We start from the raw sequence: 20,499 nt of genomic DNA, 5'->3' as shown, positions 1-20,499 counted from the left end.
TAAAACAGATTTTTTTGTATAATAACGAGTTAGAATCATTAATATTGACGATCAGATCAGTTGTGATGCTGCAGTAAATAAGTGCAGCTGTCAATAATGGGAATAAATAATAACTAATCATCCGATCTAAACCATAACTCTGATCCAGAATCAGAGTTATGTTCATTTTTATCTGCAGGAATCGTTTATCAGCTTTTAAATTTATTTTTGTGTTTCTGGTGCAGGAAATAAATAATCACCCAGAAACTGTAAAAGAAGATAAAGTTTGTTTAAGCTAAGTCTAAGAGGCGGGGTCGCGACCCTGCGCTGACCTATGAGCAGGCTTCTTGTTCCTGTTCTTGGAGCGAAGTCGGGCTCTGTGTTTGGTTTGTTTCTGGCTCGTCTGTTTCTCACTGATTTTCTGCATTTTCACCAGAAGCCTTGACATGCTGTGCCGCGGTGTTGCTCTCCACCTTCTCCTTGTGCTTTATGAGCATAGCTGGTTATTTGCCCACGGCGAGCCCCATGATCGGGTTTCTCTCCGGCTCGTCGATGCCTCTGTTGCTCCTCTTGGCGGCGCGCTGAAGGTCTTTAATGTAGTTCTTCCTCTCCATGTGGTGACATCTGCTGGAGTTGAAGAGCTCCAGAGCTGCCGCGGCGTCCAACCCGTCCACATCGATCAGGTACCTGCAGATCAGGTAGCCGGTGCGGTTCAGCCCGTGGGTGCAGTGGACTCCGATTAGCCTGTTGTTGTCCTGGTTCTGCCTCAGGAAGTGCCTCACCACGCGCTTGAAGCTCAGGATGACTCCGTCGTTTGGAACGTGGTGACCCTCGGTGGGGATCTTGATGTATGCGCAGCACTGCGGGATGTCTGACACTGAGTAGTACCTGGTCGTAAAGGTGAGGTCGATGATCAGACCGAGCTCCTGGTTTTGCTGTCGCACCGAGTCCAGCAGGTCCCACATATCAAAGGACTGGCAGGCGGGAAGTTGGCAGTTCAGGGCGGCCTTTAGAGGAACCTTGAAGGGAATAAACCTGGTTCCTGGGATCCTCGATCCAACGGGACAGTAGTCCAGCCACCCATCAGGAACGCCCGTCTTCTTATTCCTCTTCTTCCGCTGCTGCTGCTGAGACATCGCTACGCCTCGGAGGGTTCTGTTCCCAGTTGACACTTTAAGACATGAAACACAGAAAGATCCACAAAGCTGCAATATCAGTCTTAATGTCAGTATTTATAAAAAAAAATATTCTTTTAGATATTTGTTGAAACTGTCACAATGTTGTGACAGTGTGAAACAGATAATCTGTGATAGAGTTCCTCTGCCTTCTCCCAGTGCTACAGGGTGGCCCAAAGTCGGTCCTGGAGGGCCGGCATCCTGCATGTTTTAGTTCTTTCCCTGGTTTAACGCACCTGGATCTAATGATGGCTCATTAGAAGGCCTAAGAAGAACAATGACATGCTGAAAAGGTTGTTGGTTCTACCAGGGAGAGAACTAAAACGTGCATGTCGGCCCTCGAGGACCGACTTTGGGCACCCCTGGTTACTAGAAACAACCTCTTTAAATAATATGCCGAATTTACCAGAGGATATTCTTAAGTATAAAAAAAGTAAGGTGATGTTTGTAGATGTATGTCGCTCTTCACATGATTAAATTAAAACAAAACAATATTTTTCTAAGAAAGTTTGGATCAGGTTTTGAACAATGAAGCTGAAGTTGGTTTCTGATTCCAGCTTCCGAATCGGAAAATGGTTAAAGGTTAAAGGGCGATTACACCTAATTTTTCACCACCTTCAGAATATTTAATCTGCTGTAGCTTAAAAAACTACAAAACCTTGACACTTCAAACCTGGACTGGATTATTCTGCTCTAATAGCAGAATATTACCCATCAGTCATCAACGACTTGTAGCCCTGACATTCCACAACATGAAGGTCCTGGAGAGACTCCTGTCAGCCCACCTGAATAAGCAGACAAGGAAATATCAAGACCCCCTGCAGTTTGCTTATTGCAGTGGAGTTGGAGTTGATGATGCCATTATACACTGATTCAGCAAACCCCCTGTCACAAGACTGTCTTGGGAAGGCAGAGTATCTTCAGTCAGAGGCTTCTTCAGATTTAGTGCAACACAGACTGCTGCAGAAGATCTTTCCTTCCAACAGCCATCAGCATCTACAATAACTCTTTGAAGCTTCAATGAGTTACATTGATATTTGATTTCCCTTTGGGATTAATAAAGTGTTTTTGAATTAGAATTGAATTTGAAAAAAGAAAACTGCATGCAACAAGTGTGAATAGTAATCTGAATTTTAGTAAAGTTTCTCAAATTAAAAAAAGGTTTCACAAATCCCATACATTGTTTTATATATCCTGCTATTGGAGCAGAATAATCCAGTCCAGGTTTGAAGAGTGTAGGAGTTTTAGCTTGGGAATTAGAGCAGTTCTAGTTTGATCCAAATGCAACAAAGGGTCTGAAATCGGCCTTTGTTGAAGTTTCACAAATCACAAACATGGTTTTAAATATTCTGATATTAGTTGAGAATAATCTATTCCAGGTTTGAAGTGTCAATGTTTTGTAGTTTTTTAAACTAAAGTAGATTAGAGAAGGTGGTGAAAAATTAGGTGGAGTCGCCCTTTAGGCATTTCCCGAATCTCAAACCAACTTTAGCTTCGTGTTTAAACTCAAATAACAACCAAAAAATAAAAACCGTATTTAGACAAAAGATAAAATGTTAAAATGAATCGCTGAACTTACATAACAACGTACTATTTCGGTAGATACGCCAACTCATCAGTCAGTTGAACTGTTTCCTTGTTGCCCTCGAGATGACGTCACGCCCGCGCCGGAAGTTCTTCGTTCTGTTTTCATGTCGCCCTTTTGTTGTGTTTAAAAACTTCTTAAAAATGTCCAAAAAGCGGCCAGAGAGCGGCAGCCTGAGGGCCTGTGTGGAGCAGCAGCTGGCGGCCGCAGCCTCGGGGGTCCTCGGCCTGCTGGAGGAGCGCGGCCAGGCGGAGCTGGAGGAGCTGCGGGCGCTGCTGATGAAGCGGATCGCAGCGGCCGTGGACTCCATCCTCACCGCGTTCGAAGCGAGCAGAGCGGCAGAAAGAGGGACTCTGGAGCCGGGAGAGAGGCGGAGAGGAGGCCGCGGAGAGCAGCCAGAAGGTCCGTGAGCTCACCTGTAGTGAATTACAACCAGAAAAATCATATTAAACTCATAAAAACATGATCCACCTACTACAAGTGGAGCTTTCAGCCAAAATATTATCAGATTGATTTAAGGTTTTATCCCTGGATGCGGGCAATATAGGAGTAATAAGCCACCAGATAATAATAACGTTCATTGTCATTATAAAAACACGTAAGATAGAAGCAATTATATTGTTTAAGGTTAGATATCTCTAATCATGCCAGTTTTTCTAATATATTTTTGGCTTCTTTATTTTTGTATGTAGCCTAAGTTCATGCGTTTTTGTTTGTTTACTCATGGGGTTTTTTACTGCTTATTATGTGATCATAAAATTCAGTTTTTTGTGCAGTAAAGTGGAAAATCAGTCACCCGACACTAATAAAGCACAAGTATTAATATAATTTAATGTTTTCACATTTTTGTCACATTTATAATCACAGTGTGTTTCATTTGTGTGTTACATGATGATTTCATTTTTCCCAAGTTATAAGTGAAACAATCTGCCAGTGGAACTAATACTATTTCATCAATTTTAATGAATTATTTTTAAATCAAGCTCTTATATCTTTCTGAAAAGTTACCTGTGAGTTACTTTTGTCTTATTTTAAGTTTACTAAGATATTTACAATAGAAACTGAACCGACATGCAAGATAAGGTTTTGTGTTTTTATTATTGTCAGTTGCAGCTAGTATTATCAGCAGCAAATTAATTTGTTGTTTATTTTCTTTGCAGAACTGTGTCTGTCTGTTGGTGTTAGGAATCAGCCTTTCCAAAGACCATCTGGTTCCACTTCCAGACTCGACCAGCAGGCGGCTTTTCCAGACGATGATACGGCAGCTGAGGAGGAAGAGGATGATGCAGTTGCAGCAGAAGAAACATCTCCCAGCTGCAAAGTTTGTGGGAAATCCTTTGACACAAAAGGCTTTTTGATCAAACATGTGGAGAAACATGCCAAGGAAGAGGCGAGTCGGTGCGGTGTGTGTGGGGAACATTTGGAGTCCAGCGCCGACCTGAAACGGCATCTTCAGACGCATCGCGACAGCTGCAGGACCTGCGACTTCTGCGGCAAAAAGTTCCCCTCGATCCGAGCTAAGGAGACGCACGCGCGGCTGCACACCGGTGAGAAACCGTTCAGCTGCCGCCACTGTGGCAAAGGCTTCAGCCAGAAGGGCAACATGATGACTCACCTACAAACCCATGTAGAAGAAAAGCTCTCTGAAGACTCCGTCCACAGCATTTCACCAGAGCAAGACATGAAGACCGACAGTGAACAGACGGCGTTCACCTGCAAAGTCTGTGGAGCAGACTTCCTAACGACCTCTGACCTCAGGAGACACGCTCGGAGCCACAACCAGCCGACCGACAAGAGCAAACGCAGAAAGCCGAGTCTGACTCCTTCTCATTCCTGCAAGGTCTGTGGGAACGCTTTCCACAATAAAGGGAACTTACTGCGACACACAGAGACACATTTAAATCACCCCGACCTCCTGTGTGGCGTCTGTGGAGAGCGGGCCGAGTCGTCCGAGAGCTTGCAGCTCCACATCCAGAGTCACAGAGAAATGAACAAGACCTGCGACATCTGCGGAGACAACTTCAGGGACATGGAGATCCACATGAGGACGCACTCCGGGCAAAAACCTTTCAGGTGTAAAGATTGCTGCAAGGATTTCCCCAGGAAGAGCTCCCTGGAGAGACACCTGAAGCTACACGCCGGCGAGAGGCCTTACATCTGCGAGTTTTGCGGGAAGACTTTCATCGAAAGCACCGTCCTCAAGCGGCACATCAAGAGCCACACCGGCGGGAAGCCCCGGATTTACACCTGCGAAACCTGTGACAAGAAGTTCACCATGAGCCAACATCTGGACGTGCACAAGAGGATCCACACGGGGGAGAAGCCGTTCCCCTGCAAGGTCTGCGGTAAGACCTTCAGGCAGATCGGCAACCTGGACTCCCACATGAGGATCCACACGGGCGAGAAGCCATTTATCTGCAGCCTCTGCGGGAAAACCTTCCGCCAGAAAATCTCGCTGGAGACGCACGAGCGTTTCCACAAGAAGGACAAGGCGTTTGTCTGCCAGGTGTGCAGGAAGGGCTTCGTGCAGAAGATCGACCTGAAGAGGCACATGCTGACGCACACTGGTGAGAAACCCTTCAGCTGCCACGCCTGCGGAAAGAGCTACCAGGAGAAGCGCTCGCTGGAGTCGCACATGAAGGTCCATGCGGGGGAGCAGGCCGCCAAGGACCCAGTTGTGATGTCACACATAAAGCAGCAGGAGGCGGAGGTCCAACCTCAGTTCACTCAGCTGTGATCTGCTGCTGTTTGTACATAAACGACTCAGCTCCTTCCTGTCTGATATAGGAAAAATGGCCCAAAACAGGAAGTCTGCTCTAACATTAAGAGACAGAGCTTCCTGTTTCTGATGCTTTCTGTAAAGGTCAGCTCCATCCAGCTCACTGTCACTAAGTTAGAGTCTGAAAGCAGAAACTCTGAGTAAAAACACATTTATAACAGCTGAATTTAATCTTTTCTGGATGTGATCCCCGTTTCAAGGCAAACTAATTAATTAATTAATTAGTTTATTTCTTCCGATTAATCATTTCAGACCAAACTAGAACTGTCATAGTTGTTTCAAATAATTTAAACCTGCTTTTAAAGATTCACAAACTGTTTAGAAAAACTTTAAAACATTCCTTTTCTAATTTTCCTGAAGTTATTTCAATATTCTGCAGATCTTTAATGCTCACTTTATTCAAAGATTTTATGTTCGACTTTGTTTTTAGATTAGTTGCATCTATTTGAAAAGTCCAAGTTCCATGTTTTGTTCGTGTCAATACACAGAAACCGCTAGCAGTAACGCTAACCACAATTATTGCTAATAAAAAATATGAAAGGCAATTTGAAAAATACATTTTAGGTAGTATTTTTGTCTTTGTTTTAAAACCTCAATCAAAGCCTGTTTGATTGCAGAGCTGTGTAACTGTCTCTCTCACACAGTGTGATGTCACCTCTCATTCTGATTTAAAAGGTTAATGATTAGTCACAGCAGAAATGCTTTTTATTGCTCCTGTTTAGTAAATAATTGTACATTTCTGACAGCAAATTGGAGCCATTTCCACTCTTATCACTGCTATTATTTATTCTGAATGAATTTTGTACAAAAGTCCCCAGAAGGAGTTCAGTTCTGTGCTTTAATGTGTGCAAAAAACAAAAGTGAGCTACAAATAGCTATTTTAAGGTGATCTGCTGTACATATTTCACATTTGGGTTTAATTTGTACAATTAACTTCGTTCCTGAACTTGGAGGATTTAACTGGTTTTTAGAGTTTCTGTAAAGCAAAGAGCCGACTTGTGTCATCTGCACTTTCATAATAAACATTTTTTATGGTAATTTATCCAGAAATAGGGAAAAAAAGATCAGAACATTTTGAATAGAAAACTAGCAAAAATAACTACACTATTCCTGTAATATTAAGTAACTCTTAGCTGTTGACTGGAGTTATTTATAAATTAATTGAAAGCTTTATTAAAGCTGACAGAATAATTATTGCTACTAATTTTGTTGACATCAAAACATTAAAAAATAAATCCTGAAAACAATTTTCAAAATACAGAGAAAACTTTAGATATCACCTAAAGTGATTAATTTTTTAATTATATTACTATTGTAACTTCATTAACAGTTATTATTACTTGACTCCATTCCTAAAAATACCCAAAAAGAACCGTTTCTCTTACAACATATGATACAAACTATTTTAACATTTTTATTTTTATCTATTTTAATCTTATTTAATCTTTGTGCTTTAAAAAGCATATTTTATACAAATTTCATATTTCAAAATTTATTATTTCCTGGACACAAATTTAAAGAATTTTTTAAAATCAGTTTCTTTAAACAGTTTGGGCCTCAAACCAAAACAATCAGCGGTGAAAAGATCAAGACAAAATATTTTCTAGAGCTTATAAAAATCTCCTGAATTGCTTATTATTGTACAGGAACCTTGTAAAATAATTTAAACTTGATTCTTTTTTCCCCCTTTTTTGTTATGAAAAGAAATGAGGATCAAAAACGTGACTATTGCTCACTTATAAACGTATCTTTGCTATAAACACAATTTAAACTTGTAAAATAGTTTAATGCATTAAAATTGTTTTTGTGTTTTCCCTGCATTGTTTTGACTGAGTAGTAGCTTTTAGTGTTTTTATTTTTCTGCAAATTTAATGTATTTTTCTCTTTTTGTTTGACTTTAAGAGGAAACTTTTATTTTGCAGAACTTTTATTTGAAGTTGTATAATGATGTGGTGATGCTGGATTGTCTTTTATCCTGAGTTACTTCTGCTAAAACTGTGTGAAATTTCAAAAAAATAAAAACGGTTTGGTAAAATTTTGATGGCGATTGTAATTATTGGCTTCATGTTGATATTTTCTTGCAACAAATGGTTAGTAGAAATGCTGAGTCAAATCAAGATGAAGAAAAACGTCAATAACTGGGGAATCAGATCGATCGATCACTGAAACATGGAGACAGAAAGCAGACACTGCTCATCCAGCAGGGGTCGCTGTTACACCATAACAGTAAATGTAAGCTTTGCGTTTTCGTGTTTATTTACATTATAGACAAACGCAAACACTGCGCTCCCACCTCTTAGTTTATGTTTTGTTACATATTACATTGTATTTTTAAACGCATATAAAACTGTAAACAATACATTCATGTGTGTTTACAGCTTTTTTTGTTTGTACTTTTGGAAATAGTGGATAAATATCGTTTGATTACCTTAACCAAAAGTGTCAAAAAGGGTGGTTATTATGAAAATTTACATTTGTGAATATGAAACTTGCCAAATATAATAAGACTAATTGCCAGTACTCTGCCTGGATGTGCAATATTTCCATGAAAACCAAAGATGTATTGTCAACATTACCAATTATAAATGTATTACATTGTTTCCAACATGTAATCTCAATCTCGTTGTAATCTGTTGATGACAATGACAAATAAATCTTATCTTATCTTATGTTCTTGTGATACATTTCCAGACTAAATCACTTACAGTTGGGGGCTATTGTTTGTGTTTATTATATTTTATTATGTATCAATTAGTAGGATAAATTTAGAGTAAGAGTTTAAAGGAGACATCTCTCATTTTGTTGCTTATAAAACGTTTTTTCCTACATAAAAACAGCTGAAAGTGGATTTTTAAGTTAGTTAATAAAGGTATTTACAGATTCTTCCTGACCAGCAGAGGTCGCCGTTTCCTCTTTATGCCTCGCGTTCACTAAACGGAAGCGTTTTCCACAGATTTCCTTAAAAAATTGTGTTTACATGCTCCCATCCTCTCTCGTGTTTTAGTGGCTTTGGGAGGCTAATCTGCGGCAGAATGAGCGCCATTCAGCTGCTGCGGATGTCGGTGCACCAGCGGATCAGCGCCGCCGCTGAGGACGTCCTACAGCAGCTGGAAAACGGGGAGAAAGCGGCTAAACTCCGGACGCAGAGAGCAGTGATAACCGCGCGGCTAACGGCTACCGCGGAGGAAATCTTCGGACTGTTTAAGGAAACTTTAGCGGGGTACGAGGAGAGACTGCGGCAGTCCGAGCAGGAGATATGCCTCCAGAGAAAGCAGCTGGACGCTCTGCTGAAACCTGAAGTCAGGCTACAAAGGTCGGAGCAAATGGAGGCTTTTAAAGCCGCAGGAGCCGCTGCGGCCAGCGCTTACTCATCCAGTTCCGGTCAACTTCACAGTAAAAGCCCTGCAGATCAGAGTGAAGAGGAAGTTGAAGACACAGGTGCGATGAAGACGCCTGAAATAAAAATTAGTACCAACAGAATGTTCTCAACTAACAGTGGCACTTATTCAACATATTGTTACTCAAGTGAAAGTACAAAATCGCTGTCTAAGAAGTTACTCCAGAATTAGAAAAACTTTACTTAAAAAGGCCACTTGAGTAATCATAACATCTGATTTAATAGTTTAAAAATGTTGTCATCAAACAGCCAAAAATATACGGTTGTGTGCAAATTCTGGTATTTCACATATTGAAATGAAGAACAAATATACAAATAAATAGGTTTTAAGAAGACATTTTTTCCCAAATATCTTTTTTTTCAATATAAAACTACTGAAACTACTACTAAAAATACCCTGAAACTCAGAAATTTGTAAGTTTTTTCCTAGAAAAGCTCAAAGATTAAGCTCAAAATTTCAGATTTTTTTCTAACGCATTTTTGACTTTTGGAGCTTAGAAATCTACTTATTTTTTCTAGAGAATTTCTGAAATTAATCTAATAATTTTTGAGTTTTTGTTTTTTGGCAGAAATTTATTCCTCTTTTTTTTTCCATCTACGATGGCATTAATACGCCATCCTTCTTCCAAAAAAGTGTTTACGAGCCGTTTACTTTCTCCCAACTAACTGCCGAAGTTCTTGTTGACATGGTAACCGGAAAAAAATACGTCAAAGATAGCTTGTTGCTAAGAGCGCACACTCTCTCATATTTCTACAAATGCAATATAACAAAGCACATTTTTAACACAGATGTCCCACTCTGACTAAATTTCAAACCCTAAATTTTTACCGATTTCTAGCATGAATTTGTTGAATTATTGTTTATTGATGTAACTTGTTAAGATTGCTGTGACACACAGTTACAGTCATACTTACTTAAAAAAGATGCAATGAATAGTTATTTTCACATTTATTGACATCGCAATAGTGTCTCAAAATATTGTGATAAAACTTTAAGTCCATATTGTCCACCCCTACATGAAATAAAGTCATTTTGGGGAGAATGTCTGAAACATTTGGATTCTAGAAAAGGTCAGAAAAACACTCAAGTTTTTAGAGCTGTGTTTTTTTTAAAGTCTGTTAATCTCTTGAGTCTAAACATGAAGCTTTTGTTTCTAGGCCTTCTGAAGATAGTGACGCTGGACGACTCTAACCTGCCAGCCCAGTTCGACTCAGCGGACCTGAATCCGCTCGATTCTGAGAACGTCAGCGATGCTTCCTGCCCGTCGTCGCCAATCTCCTCTTCTCCATCCTACCACCTGGCGGCCTCTACGTGCACCGACGATGACGACGACTGGACGGAGAGTCAGTCTCTCAGGTCAGAGGGCAAAAGGAAAAAGAAGAGAGGTCGGCCTTGCAGATCCGTCGAGAAAATGGAAGGAAGTCCGCCTCTCGGATCTTCTGGGAAGAAGAAACGAGGACGACCTCTCGGATCTTTGGGCAAAAAGAAGAGAGAACTTCTTGGTCTTGAACCTTTAATCATTGTGAAAAAGCGAAAGCGCACTCCTCCTACAGAGCGTTTCAGCTGCCATGTCTGCGAACGCCTCTGTCCGGGGAAAGGCTTCCTGCTGCAGCATGCGCTGCGTGTCTGCGGCAGCAATCCGGACCGGCGCTGTGGCTTCTGCGGCGAGCTTTCAGACTCTGCTGATGGCCTGATGGCTCACCTGCAGGCTCACCAGCAGAACACAAAGAAGTGCTCCGTCTGCGAGAAGACGTTCACTTCCATCAGGGCTCAGGAGCTGCACTTCCGCATCCACACGGGGGAGAAGCCGCATGAATGCCCTGAATGCGGCAGAATGTTCCGGCAGAAAAGCAACCTGATGTCTCACATGCTGGTTCACGCGGCAGAAAAACCGTTCAAATGTAAAGAGTGCCCACGCGCCTTCTGCCACATGACGTCGCTGGAGCGCCACATGGAGGAGCACAACAACGCACTCATCCTCTCCTGCAGCATCTGCAGTCAGGAGTTCAGCAAGCGGAAGGACCTGCGGAAACACATGGCGATCAATCACGAGGACAGCGTCCCTAAAGCGAATAAAAGCCGCACATCTGTGTTGACCAACTGCAAGGTGTGCGGCGAAGCTTTCGACCGGAAGATCCTGCTAGTCAGGCATGCTGGGACTCACGCGCAGGAGCCCAATTGCTGCTGCGGCGTTTGTGGGAATCTGTGCGACTCCATCGACAGCCTCAATGCTCACCTGCGCTTCCACCGGGTTGCCGCCAGGACCTGCGAAACCTGCGGGAAATCCTTCCCCGGCCGATCGGCGCTGCTGATGCACCTGAGGATTCACACCGGGGAGAAACCCTTCAGTTGTAGCTTCTGCGACAAGGCCTTCAACCAGATCGGCAATCTGAAGATGCACTTGAAGATCCACACGGGCGAGCGCGCTTTCTCCTGCAGCATCTGCGGGAAGGGCTTCACCCAGAAGAACAGCCTGGACACGCACATCCGCTTCCACAACAAGGAGAGGCGCTTCCTGTGCCAGGTGTGCGGGAAGGGCTTCATGCAGGACGTGGACCTGAAGAGGCACATCCTTGTCCACACCGGGGAGAAGCCGTACGAGTGCAGGGTCTGCGGGAAGAGCTTCCAGGCCAGGCGCTCGCTCAACGGTCACCTAAAGGTTCATGAAGCTGGCGGGATGGCGGGCGTCACCGAGAACCAGAGGATGGACAGCTTCTTCTCCGGACCCTTCCAGCTGTAGATCAGAAACTAAACCTAGGGCTGAACAAAGCGGCTTAAAAATTAAATCTCTGATATGATCAGACCCAATCTGATTTCAAATTTTATAAAACTTTTTTTCTCTTTTTCTCTAAAAACCAATTTACAAATATCAGAAAACATTTTCAAAAAGGGGTCTTTTCTTTGATAATACCTTCTGTGAGTTTTATGAAGGAGAATTAGGGCAAGGCTACGAGAATTTTAGCTTAGTTGCAAAAAGGTGCAGTTTTACCAGATAAAACATCTGAATATTAAGAGAAAAGCGTAATTTTAATAAGAAAAAAGCTTTGATAAAGCTATCAAGATTTGTTGTGACCAGTTCAGTCCATGTGGTTCTTTTTCCGAAATGGACTGAGTTGTTTGCTCATCATTTCAAAGTCCTGCTACTGATTAAAAAAATTTATATTACCATTAAATATTATCTGTAAAACCTATCCTAAAGAATAATTTTACTAGATGCTCAATATTCCTCATTTAATTTTTTTTTGTGTTATTTTTCATGTTGGAGTTCTCATAAAGTTACAACTTTATCCTCGTGATTCAAAAACCAGACTTAGCCTGATGCTAACACTCTGTTGTAGAGTTGACCTGAATTCAAAACATTTTATCTTTCAAATCCCAAAAATTCAATCAACATCCAACTTGCTGTCTTTTATTCTTCTTCTGAAAACAGATTTCTGGATTTCTTTGTGGTCTCATCTCTTGATCTGGACATAAACAGTAATTAATTTTTCTAACTACAAACTTATAAAAGCAGGAAAAATGCTGTAGATTCTTAAAAACAGTTTGCAGGTTTGAGCCCAGCAGGAAATGGAGGAATTAATAGATAATCCCCTAAAAGAGACAATAGAAATAAAAGCAAGATTTTTAAAATTATTTGTAATTTTGTTTTAATGCAAAGAAAGGTGAAAAAATATGAAAAATTGGAAATTGGACTTGGTATAATTTTTAAAAATGTTTTTAAGTCAGTCTTTTTGCCACTGCACACAATGAAGAGCTGCAGCAGAAATTAAAATCTTACACTAAACATGAAGCAAAAGGAGTTTTTCAACTCAAGACTGAAACTGAGCTGCTAAATAATAATCAATAATCTGTTGAATCTGATTTTTTAGTGTAAACATGGAATAAATTGATGATCAGATCCTGAAGTGGAAAAATAATTCAAAAAGCAAATCCCAATTTCACTGTGAGTTTAATAATTTAAATCATTAATTTGAGCTTAGCGTTAGCATCTCAGCATTCCTGTAACTGTTACTTTACTTTCACTGTAACGATAAACTGACTCAAACGAGGTCGAGAGAATAAAGAAATGGACGCAGAAATTAGAAAAGTTAAACGTTTTCTAAATATTTTATCTTTGCTCTTAGTAGAAATATTTGATTGCAAAGTCAAAATAAACTGATAAGCATTGATTTAAGTACATTTATCCTGCCAAATTCTAATTTATTGGGATTATACGGGACTACAAATTGGTGGAGGGATAAATTAACCCTGAGAAGATATTAGGATATCTGTTAAATCTCAAGATAACAAATGAGGTTCATATAGTCAAACCATCTCAATGTAGCTCACAGTTGGATCACCTGGATAGAAAAACCAGGATCAGTTCTGAATCTGCAGGAACTGGTGTGAAAGTAAAACTGTTCTCTGGTTGGTTCAGTTTTTTTTTTTTTACTTTAATGTAAAACCAGTTTGGAGCATCAAGAGCTTCCAGTAGAAGCTGCAAGCATGAGACTGATTTTATTAGTCTTCTGTTTGACATTTTGTCCCACAGTTGATGCATTTTTTTTTTTTACAATTTCAGACAAGATGTAAATATTTCTGTTTTATTAGTCAAATGTTACAATTTGGTGATTTTGTTCATCTCTCCTAATTATAATCGCCTTAGGTTTTAGGTTGAGATTGGATGAATTGGACCTTTGGTGCTAATTATTATACCTACACTGTAAAAACAAACTCTTATTAGGTATTTTTGGCCTAGTTTCTAGTGAAAACATCTTACTACATTTGAAACAAGACAAAACTAAATTACTAATAATTTTTCAGCAAGATAAAGGAATGTGTTTTAAGTAAATAATTCCTTAATTTTATTTTAAAAAGTAGTTATTTCACTTAATACAAGACATTTTTCCATGTTAGAAGTGAAATAATCTCCCAGTGTAATTTGTATGTTTTCATTAATATAAAGTAACTATTAACTTAATATTAATATTAAGAAACTGAACCAAAAATACTTGGTAAGATTTAGTGTTTTTACAGTGTGGAAGCTGAAACAAATAAAAAACTGACTAGATATTAATTTCTACTTAAATAAATCATTTTCTTTTCTAAATAATCAAAATACTGAGCATTGATCTTAATCTGTGATGCAGCTTTTGCTTTTTTTAATGAAGGTTTTATAACAGAAGCAGTTGAAAGTGTTTGTTTTTCGTTTCTTGGCATGCAGTCTCTGTTTTTTCTAAAGACTCAATGCTGAAGGATTCTTCGTGAATTCAGCAGAATGTTCCTCTGAACCTGGTTTAACCAAAAACCGACGTTTAAAGCCGTCACAGGTCGTGTGATATGTTGATTATTTGTTAAAGTTTTTTTACATGTTGTTGGACATTAAAAGTTACTCTGGGCCCATTTTGAGCCTCATCATCCTGACCGGTCATCAGACAGTAGGAAACTCAAAAATCCTGTCTTGTTTTCAACCAGTGAATGCAACTAAATGCTACCAGTTTGTGGTAGCAACACTCTTCAGTGTGGACAGTGTTACTGAGAGAGGAAAACTGTTTGGTTTTATGTTTTCCCTTAATAAACGGTCATCAATCATTTGAAAACTACTTATGGTTTTCTTCTATTTACTATTCATTTTTGTCTAAAATTAAGGTTTATTTCTTTTTTATTTAACCTTGAACCAGGTTTAGAACAAATTCTCATTACTGACATCTACCTATTCAGAAAGCATTAAAACATCATACAACAGAATATTGTAGAGCAGAAAACAGAAGAATATCATAAAACTAAGAGATTTTTAAAAATAAGAATACAAACATATTTTAAGCATCTTTGAGAACCCTTTGTAAAGCACTATGTAAGTCTGATGTCGTTTCATATTCATACTGACTAAATGTACTATAATACGTAAAAAATGGGTAAAAAAATCAATGGAAAGCAAAGTATATATTTTTATATTTAATTACTCTTGTTCATTTTTAACTGTAGTGAACGTTGAATGAACCAGGCCCACAGAAATAATTGGACATGTTGTGCTCCTCCGGTCCTGCAGGGGGCGCTACGTCTCTCTGCTTCCTCTCAATGACCCGGATAGATCAACACAATCTGGACTGTTTTCCTTCCTGCAGTCCGGTGGACGGAGCTCTGCATCGGGATGTCTCTGTCTGTGTGTCCCCAGAGCTGCGGGCTCCGGCCACTGACCGACTCGGTGTCGGAGCTGCTCTCCAAAGTCGGCGAGGAGATCCTGGCTACGCTGGAGAGGCGCGCCGGGGAAGCCGGGTCGTTCAGAGGCTCGGGCCGCTTGGTGCGGCTCCTGCGGCCGCTTCTCACGGACGGGATGGCGGCAGCCGCGGAGCTGATTGTTCAGCTTCTGGAGCGGGAGGTGGAGGAGTTCCGGCGGCAACTGGAGCGGCAGAGCCGGCTGCTGGAGGCCGCACTGAGCCCGGTGGTTCTGCTGAAGCGGACGGGTGAGAACCGCTAGCTTGAAGCTACAGCCCAGGTCGACTGTTGCTAGGCAACCAGAGTCCAATCAGAATCAGCCTGCTGATCATTTACAAGAGAAGCAATTCAAATTGATGTAGAAATTTTGGGTATATTACTAATTATTATACATATTATCAATTTTATTATAATTAAAAATATTTCACTTGCTATTTTTTGTTTGTTTTTTAATCCCCTGAAAGAGACATTTTCTTTTAATCCCGGACTATTCACAAAAAGCAACAACAACAAAAAAAATTGTCATGGGGCCCAAGTTTCCTGGGCCCCTGCATCAACCATCAAGTTTAGAGTTTAAAATGGTTTTATAAAGGTCCCCCAGTGTACTGCTTTTCCCCTTTATATTTCAGTTAAATATAAAAGTTAAAAAAACATTTTTTAGTACTGCACTGCTCTATTTAATGCTAATTAGCTATATTGACCCGTCTTTGAAAAAAAACCCATTTAATTAAATGGAATGGAAAATGTTTGGTCTTAATCTTACAGTGAGAGGAAAGGGTCATTTGTCTTTTTATTCATATATCTGATTTCATATGTTTAGTTTTCTTCTCGTCATTCATTTTTTCTGGGAAATCTGTTGTTTCAACAAGGTTAAAAATATTCCCAGATTTGGTGATACCATCAGTACGTTATTTCATTCTGATCAGCAGAGTGATTTGACTATCATAAGAAAATCAGAACTTAAATTTTACTGTACAAAGTAAATAAATTGGAGCTTTATATTACAACTTAATTAACTTATTTGCTCCACCGATAACTCTCTGCAGCATTGCCTTCTGGCCCAGATTGTGGCATAAATGTTTTTTATTACTGATGGCTGACTGATACTGATTTCCTGTTTTCTTCGAGGTCCGAGCCCCAGAGTCTCATTATGTTTCCAAGAACTACGACCCATATAGGCTCAGATGAGTAGAGTGTATCTTAATTCAGCAATTAAATGAAACTAACATTAAACGCACAACAAAAATGAGCTGCAGTTTCCGTACTTTAGGTAGTTCTGAATCGAACAGAAGATGACTCCCTGAGCTAATTTAGCTTTCTCTAAACAAAGTGACAGATTAAGAGGGAATATTTCAGTTTTTCTGCATTTAGTGAACAAAATAAGATTTTTCAGCACATAACCTTTTAGTCAAGTGGAAATTGGTTGATTTTGATTATTTTTGACTTGAATTACATTTTAAATTATATTTCGTCATTGCTTTCATGAATGTCTGTCTTCTAATGCCTTTAATAAATACAACATTTTTACCATCCATTTTTTAATGTAAACAGTAAATAAACTGGGCCTTGTGAAAGTATGTGCACCCCTTTAACCGTTTTTGTTTTGTCACATTACTACTAGGCCTGTGACAATAACAAATTTCACTGGATGGTAAATTGTCCCAGAAGTTATTGCGATAATAATGTTGTCTTGAGGCCATTTTCAGGTGATAAAACAGTATTAAAATGCAAGAACACATTTTCAAAGATCAATAAACCTTACATTCTAATGAACATTTAAAAAATGTTAAATAAACAAAATAAATAAACAAAGCAACAAATAAAATTATTTAGTTTCTGTAAACAAAACAAAAAGTTGAGACGAAAGCACCAGACTGAAGATTTCTGTTATCCAGGTTTTGGTTTTGAAAGAGAAAAATAATAAATCACACAAATAAAATTGATCAGGCTTATTTTTTTATGCAATGAATTGATGTATTGCTTGCGACAGGCCCAATTACTACTATTAAGGACATTATTGTGTTTTATTTGGTATTTATGTGAAAAACTAACAAAAGTTGAAATATTTGTATGAACTAAAGATGTTTTCTTCTCTGTCAGTCTCAATCGGCTCCTCCGCCAAAGAGATGACCACAGATAATGAAAACCTCCCGCTGCATTCAGACGCAGTAACTGCTGCCTCCTCTGACATTTCTGCTGCTGAAACTGATGAAGAACAGATTGAAAACTCCTCAGATAAGAAAGAGACAAACACAGCAGATAAAAGAGACGAATCTGTAAGTAATCAATGTTTAATCTGTGGGAAAACTTTCCGTCACAAAGTAAATCTCATCAGACACTCGGAAATTCATGCAGACTCACCTGAAAATCTCTGTGGAGTCTGTGGAAAACACCTGGAGGCTTCAGGAGATTTATCCGACCACCTCGCATCCCACAGGGAAACCGTTTGCATGAGCAGGTTCTGTGAGATTTGTGGGAAGACATTTCAGAACATGGAAACTCACGTACGGAGCCACACTGGGGTAAAACCGTACAGCTGTGACTTCTGCAGCAAGAGCTTCCCACGGGCCAACGCACTGAAGAGGCACAAAAAGATCCACAGCAGAGACGAACCGAGCGCCTGTCAGATCTGTGGAAAGACATTTGCTGAGAACCAGATGCTTCTAGAGCATCTGAAGACACATGAAGATCACCGCAAAGGGGAGGATGATAGTTCAGAGATGGCTAAACTGGAAGTAAACGTAGAACCACTCCCTGATGATTCACTCTGCTGCAAAGTTTGTGGAGATTCCTTTCACAGTCGAGGCCTCTTAAGAAAACACGCAGTGACACACAGCAGCGACTCCAGATGTGTGTGTGGAGTGTGTGGGGAGCAGCTGGATTCATCAGACGTTCTGCAGACTCACTTGGAGTCTCACATGGAGGCTGGTGGGACATGCAGCGTCTGCGGGAAGAGTTTCCAGAACATGGAGACGCACATGCGAATCCACACAGGGCTGAAGCCATACCAATGCCCCGTCTGTGGCAAACGCTTCCCCCGATCTGGAGCTCTGAGGCGACACAGGAAGACCCACAGCGCCAAGCGTCCACTAGACAGAGAACAGGAAGTCCAGAATACAGAAGGTCAAAAAGCAGAGATGTCAGGTAGTCCGTCATCCTGCTGCAAAGTCTGTGGGGAGAGTTTTCAGAGCAAAGGCAATCTAAGAAAACATGCCAAGAGCCACGCTTCAGAGTCTGTCTGTGGGGTGTGCGGTGAGGATCTGCTACCGTCTGAAACGCTGGCCGATCACTTGCAGGGCCACAAAGACAAAGGGAAAGTCTGCCACATCTGTGGCAACACCTTTCAACACATAGAGATCCATATGCAAACCCACACGGGCATCAAACCATACTCCTGCAGCATCTGCGGGAAGTGCTTTCCTCGACCCGGTGCTCTGAGGAGACATAAGAGGATCCACAGTGGGGAGAGGCCGTACATCTGCGAATTTTGCGGGAAGACGTTCATCGAGCGCACCTCTCTGACGGCGCACATCAGGAGCCACAACACCAACCGAACCGTCAGCCGCGTCTCCTGCGATACCTGCGGGAAGAGTCTCGCCTCTGTCCAAATCCTAGAAGTTCACCGGAGGATCCACACTGGCGAGAAGCCATTCCCCTGCCGCATCTGTGGGAAAGCCTTCCGGCAGATGGGAGGGCTTAACGTCCACATGCTAACACACACGGGAGAGAAGCCATTCAGCTGTACTCTCTGTGGCAAAAGCTTCTCCACCAAAGGATACCTGGAAACCCACATCCGCTTCCACAGGAAGGAGCTGGCCTTCGGGTGCCACCTGTGCTGGAAGGCCTTTGTCACCAAAAATGACTTGAAGAAGCATCTGTTGACCCACACTGGAGAGAAACCCTTCAGCTGCCAGGTATGCGGGAAAAGTTACCAGGAGAAACGCTCTCGAGACATTCACATGAAGGTGCACCAGGTGGTCCATAACAGCAGGAAGTCAACCAGAGGGCAGGAGGGTCTCCAGACAGACTTCATCCAGCTGTAGAGAGTCAGATTAGTTCAAACTCATAAATAACAAATTATAATAAGACCTTATTACCTGTTGAACAGTAATCACATAAGAGACAAGACTGTTTAAGTTTAAACCAGAACAAATGAAAGAACTGGAGAACTAGACTTACAAATAATAAATTTTTAGCCTTTTGAATACAAAGATCTTATTTTCAGATTATTCCTTTAACATTTACAGAAAAACAAACAAAATTCATTCATATGGAGAATTTTTTTTTTGATTTTCTGAGTTTATTTGAATGAAATTTGAGCATTTCAGTCATGACAGACTTGATCTTTTACTGAGTTTTTACTGAGTTTGACATTTTAGTTGTTTTCATACATTATCTTGAAGGCCCTTAAATGTGTTTTCATTAATTTAAACAGTCTTTATTTTCAAAGATCTGCTATAATTTAGTTTTTACCAAAGAGAGAAAGTTGTAAATGAGGTTCGACAAAATTTCTTGGTATTTTTAGTAGGAAAGTTGAGAGCACCATTTTCTGCATCGAAATATTGTTGAATATATAAATAATTAAACAGCTGGAGACGTGTAGCATCACATGTGTTGTTTATGTTTGTACAACCAATAAAGAGTTGTGCAAAACATTATTACTAATTTCTACATATTTGACTGCAGTCTGCTTTTTATTTCAAGACATTTTATCTCAAAATAAAGACATGAGAAACATGTATTTGCTGTTTTTAATGGATTAAAGTTGAATCTGTACACATGACCAGTAAGTTTTTCTCATTTCGTAATTTTAACTATTGATAAAATATTACACTTGTAAATGTATAGAAATTATTGAAACTGCTTTGGATTACATTATAGATATCTTTTTTAATTTGATCATTTCTTAATTTGAACATAAATCCATATCTATATAATAATCCATTAAAAAAATTATTTTCAAAGCACATTGTAATTTTTTTTACATGTTAGATTATCGCTTTTAAAAAAATTTTAAAATAATTGTTGAATTAATGTAAAATAATTTAAAGTATTAGTTGTTCATGTGTTAAATTAGTATAAATTTGATAAGAACATTTTAATAACAGTCATTTGAGACATAAATTAGACTTGAAAAATGGATTTGTAAGCATCTTTGCTACCAATTTAAGCGGCTCTGTGATGGTTTTACTTTAACTGTTGCTGAGTGTGAAGATCTGGAAGCTTCTGGACTTGAAGAGCTCAGTAAAAAATAAAAACAGAGATGTAACAAAGTTTTTCCACCAGATGTCACTACAGCTTTTAAGCTTGAACTGTTGAAATGGGACCTTTAAAACAGAGGAAGATTCAAACCTTTGAGCCACATATAACCTGCACTTCTTCCTTATT

At 39.9% G+C, this 20,499-nt stretch overlaps 4 protein-coding genes across 4 annotated transcripts; 3 read left to right on the top strand and 1 right to left on the bottom strand.

Moving 5' to 3' along the window:
- Positions 1 to 8: 8 nt before the first annotated feature.
- Positions 9 to 2,825, bottom strand: LOC102218114 (RNA/RNP complex-1-interacting phosphatase-like). Its single transcript, XM_023345141.1, is given in 3 exon segments — positions 9 to 392; positions 394 to 1,150; positions 2,746 to 2,825. Coding segments are annotated over 3 exon segments (894 nt in total). The 5' UTR covers positions 2,771 to 2,825; the 3' UTR covers positions 9 to 280.
- Positions 2,793 to 7,557, top strand: LOC111610565 (gastrula zinc finger protein XlCGF57.1-like). Its single transcript, XM_023345140.1, has 2 exons — positions 2,793 to 3,141; positions 3,900 to 7,557. The coding sequence occupies exons 1-2, from the start codon at positions 2,805 to 2,807 to the stop codon at positions 5,474 to 5,476; spliced, it is 1,914 nt and encodes a 637-aa protein (XP_023200908.1). The 5' UTR covers positions 2,793 to 2,804; the 3' UTR covers positions 5,477 to 7,557.
- A 915-nt stretch (positions 7,558 to 8,472) lies between these two features.
- On the top strand, positions 8,473 to 13,694 carry LOC111610398 (zinc finger protein 879-like). Its single transcript, XM_023344494.1, has 2 exons — positions 8,473 to 8,956; positions 10,074 to 13,694. Exons 1-2 carry the CDS (start codon positions 8,551 to 8,553, stop codon positions 11,654 to 11,656), a joined length of 1,989 nt encoding a protein of 662 aa, XP_023200262.1. The 5' UTR covers positions 8,473 to 8,550; the 3' UTR covers positions 11,657 to 13,694.
- Positions 13,695 to 14,991: 1,297 nt separating this feature from the next.
- On the top strand, positions 14,992 to 19,850 carry LOC102218376 (gastrula zinc finger protein XlCGF58.1-like). Its single transcript, XM_023344622.1, has 2 exons — positions 14,992 to 15,359; positions 17,212 to 19,850. Exons 1-2 carry the CDS (start codon positions 15,047 to 15,049, stop codon positions 19,152 to 19,154), a joined length of 2,256 nt encoding a protein of 751 aa, XP_023200390.1. The 5' UTR covers positions 14,992 to 15,046; the 3' UTR covers positions 19,155 to 19,850.
- Positions 19,851 to 20,499: the final 649 nt, after the last annotated feature.

Source organism: Xiphophorus maculatus, chromosome 13, assembly GCF_002775205.1.
Source record: "Xiphophorus maculatus strain JP 163 A chromosome 13, X_maculatus-5.0-male, whole genome shotgun sequence".
Classification (NCBI taxonomy): domain Eukaryota; kingdom Metazoa; phylum Chordata; class Actinopteri; order Cyprinodontiformes; family Poeciliidae; genus Xiphophorus; species Xiphophorus maculatus.
The sequence above is the reverse complement of the archived record's forward strand: the minus strand, read 5'-3'. Positions and strand labels throughout refer to the sequence as shown.

What these genes read in the sequence shown, in the direction of transcription:
- LOC111610565 (XM_023345140.1), top strand. Translation starts at nt 2,805, where the DNA reads ATGACGTCACGCCCGCGCCGGAAGTTCTTCGTTCTGTTTTCATGTCGC. An exon ending in CCGCGGAGAGCAGCCAGAAG is followed by an intron (nt 3,142 to 3,899) that starts GTCCGTGAGCTC and finishes TTTTCTTTGCAG; the next exon opens with AACTGTGTCTGTCTGTTGGT.
- LOC111610398 (XM_023344494.1), top strand. Translation starts at nt 8,551, where the DNA reads ATGAGCGCCATTCAGCTGCTGCGGATGTCGGTGCACCAGCGGATCAGC. An exon ending in AGAGGAAGTTGAAGACACAG is followed by an intron (nt 8,957 to 10,073) that starts GTGCGATGAAGA and finishes TTTTGTTTCTAG; the next exon opens with GCCTTCTGAAGATAGTGACG.
- LOC102218376 (XM_023344622.1), top strand. Translation starts at nt 15,047, where the DNA reads ATGTCTCTGTCTGTGTGTCCCCAGAGCTGCGGGCTCCGGCCACTGACC. An exon ending in GGTTCTGCTGAAGCGGACGG is followed by an intron (nt 15,360 to 17,211) that starts GTGAGAACCGCT and finishes CTTCTCTGTCAG; the next exon opens with TCTCAATCGGCTCCTCCGCC.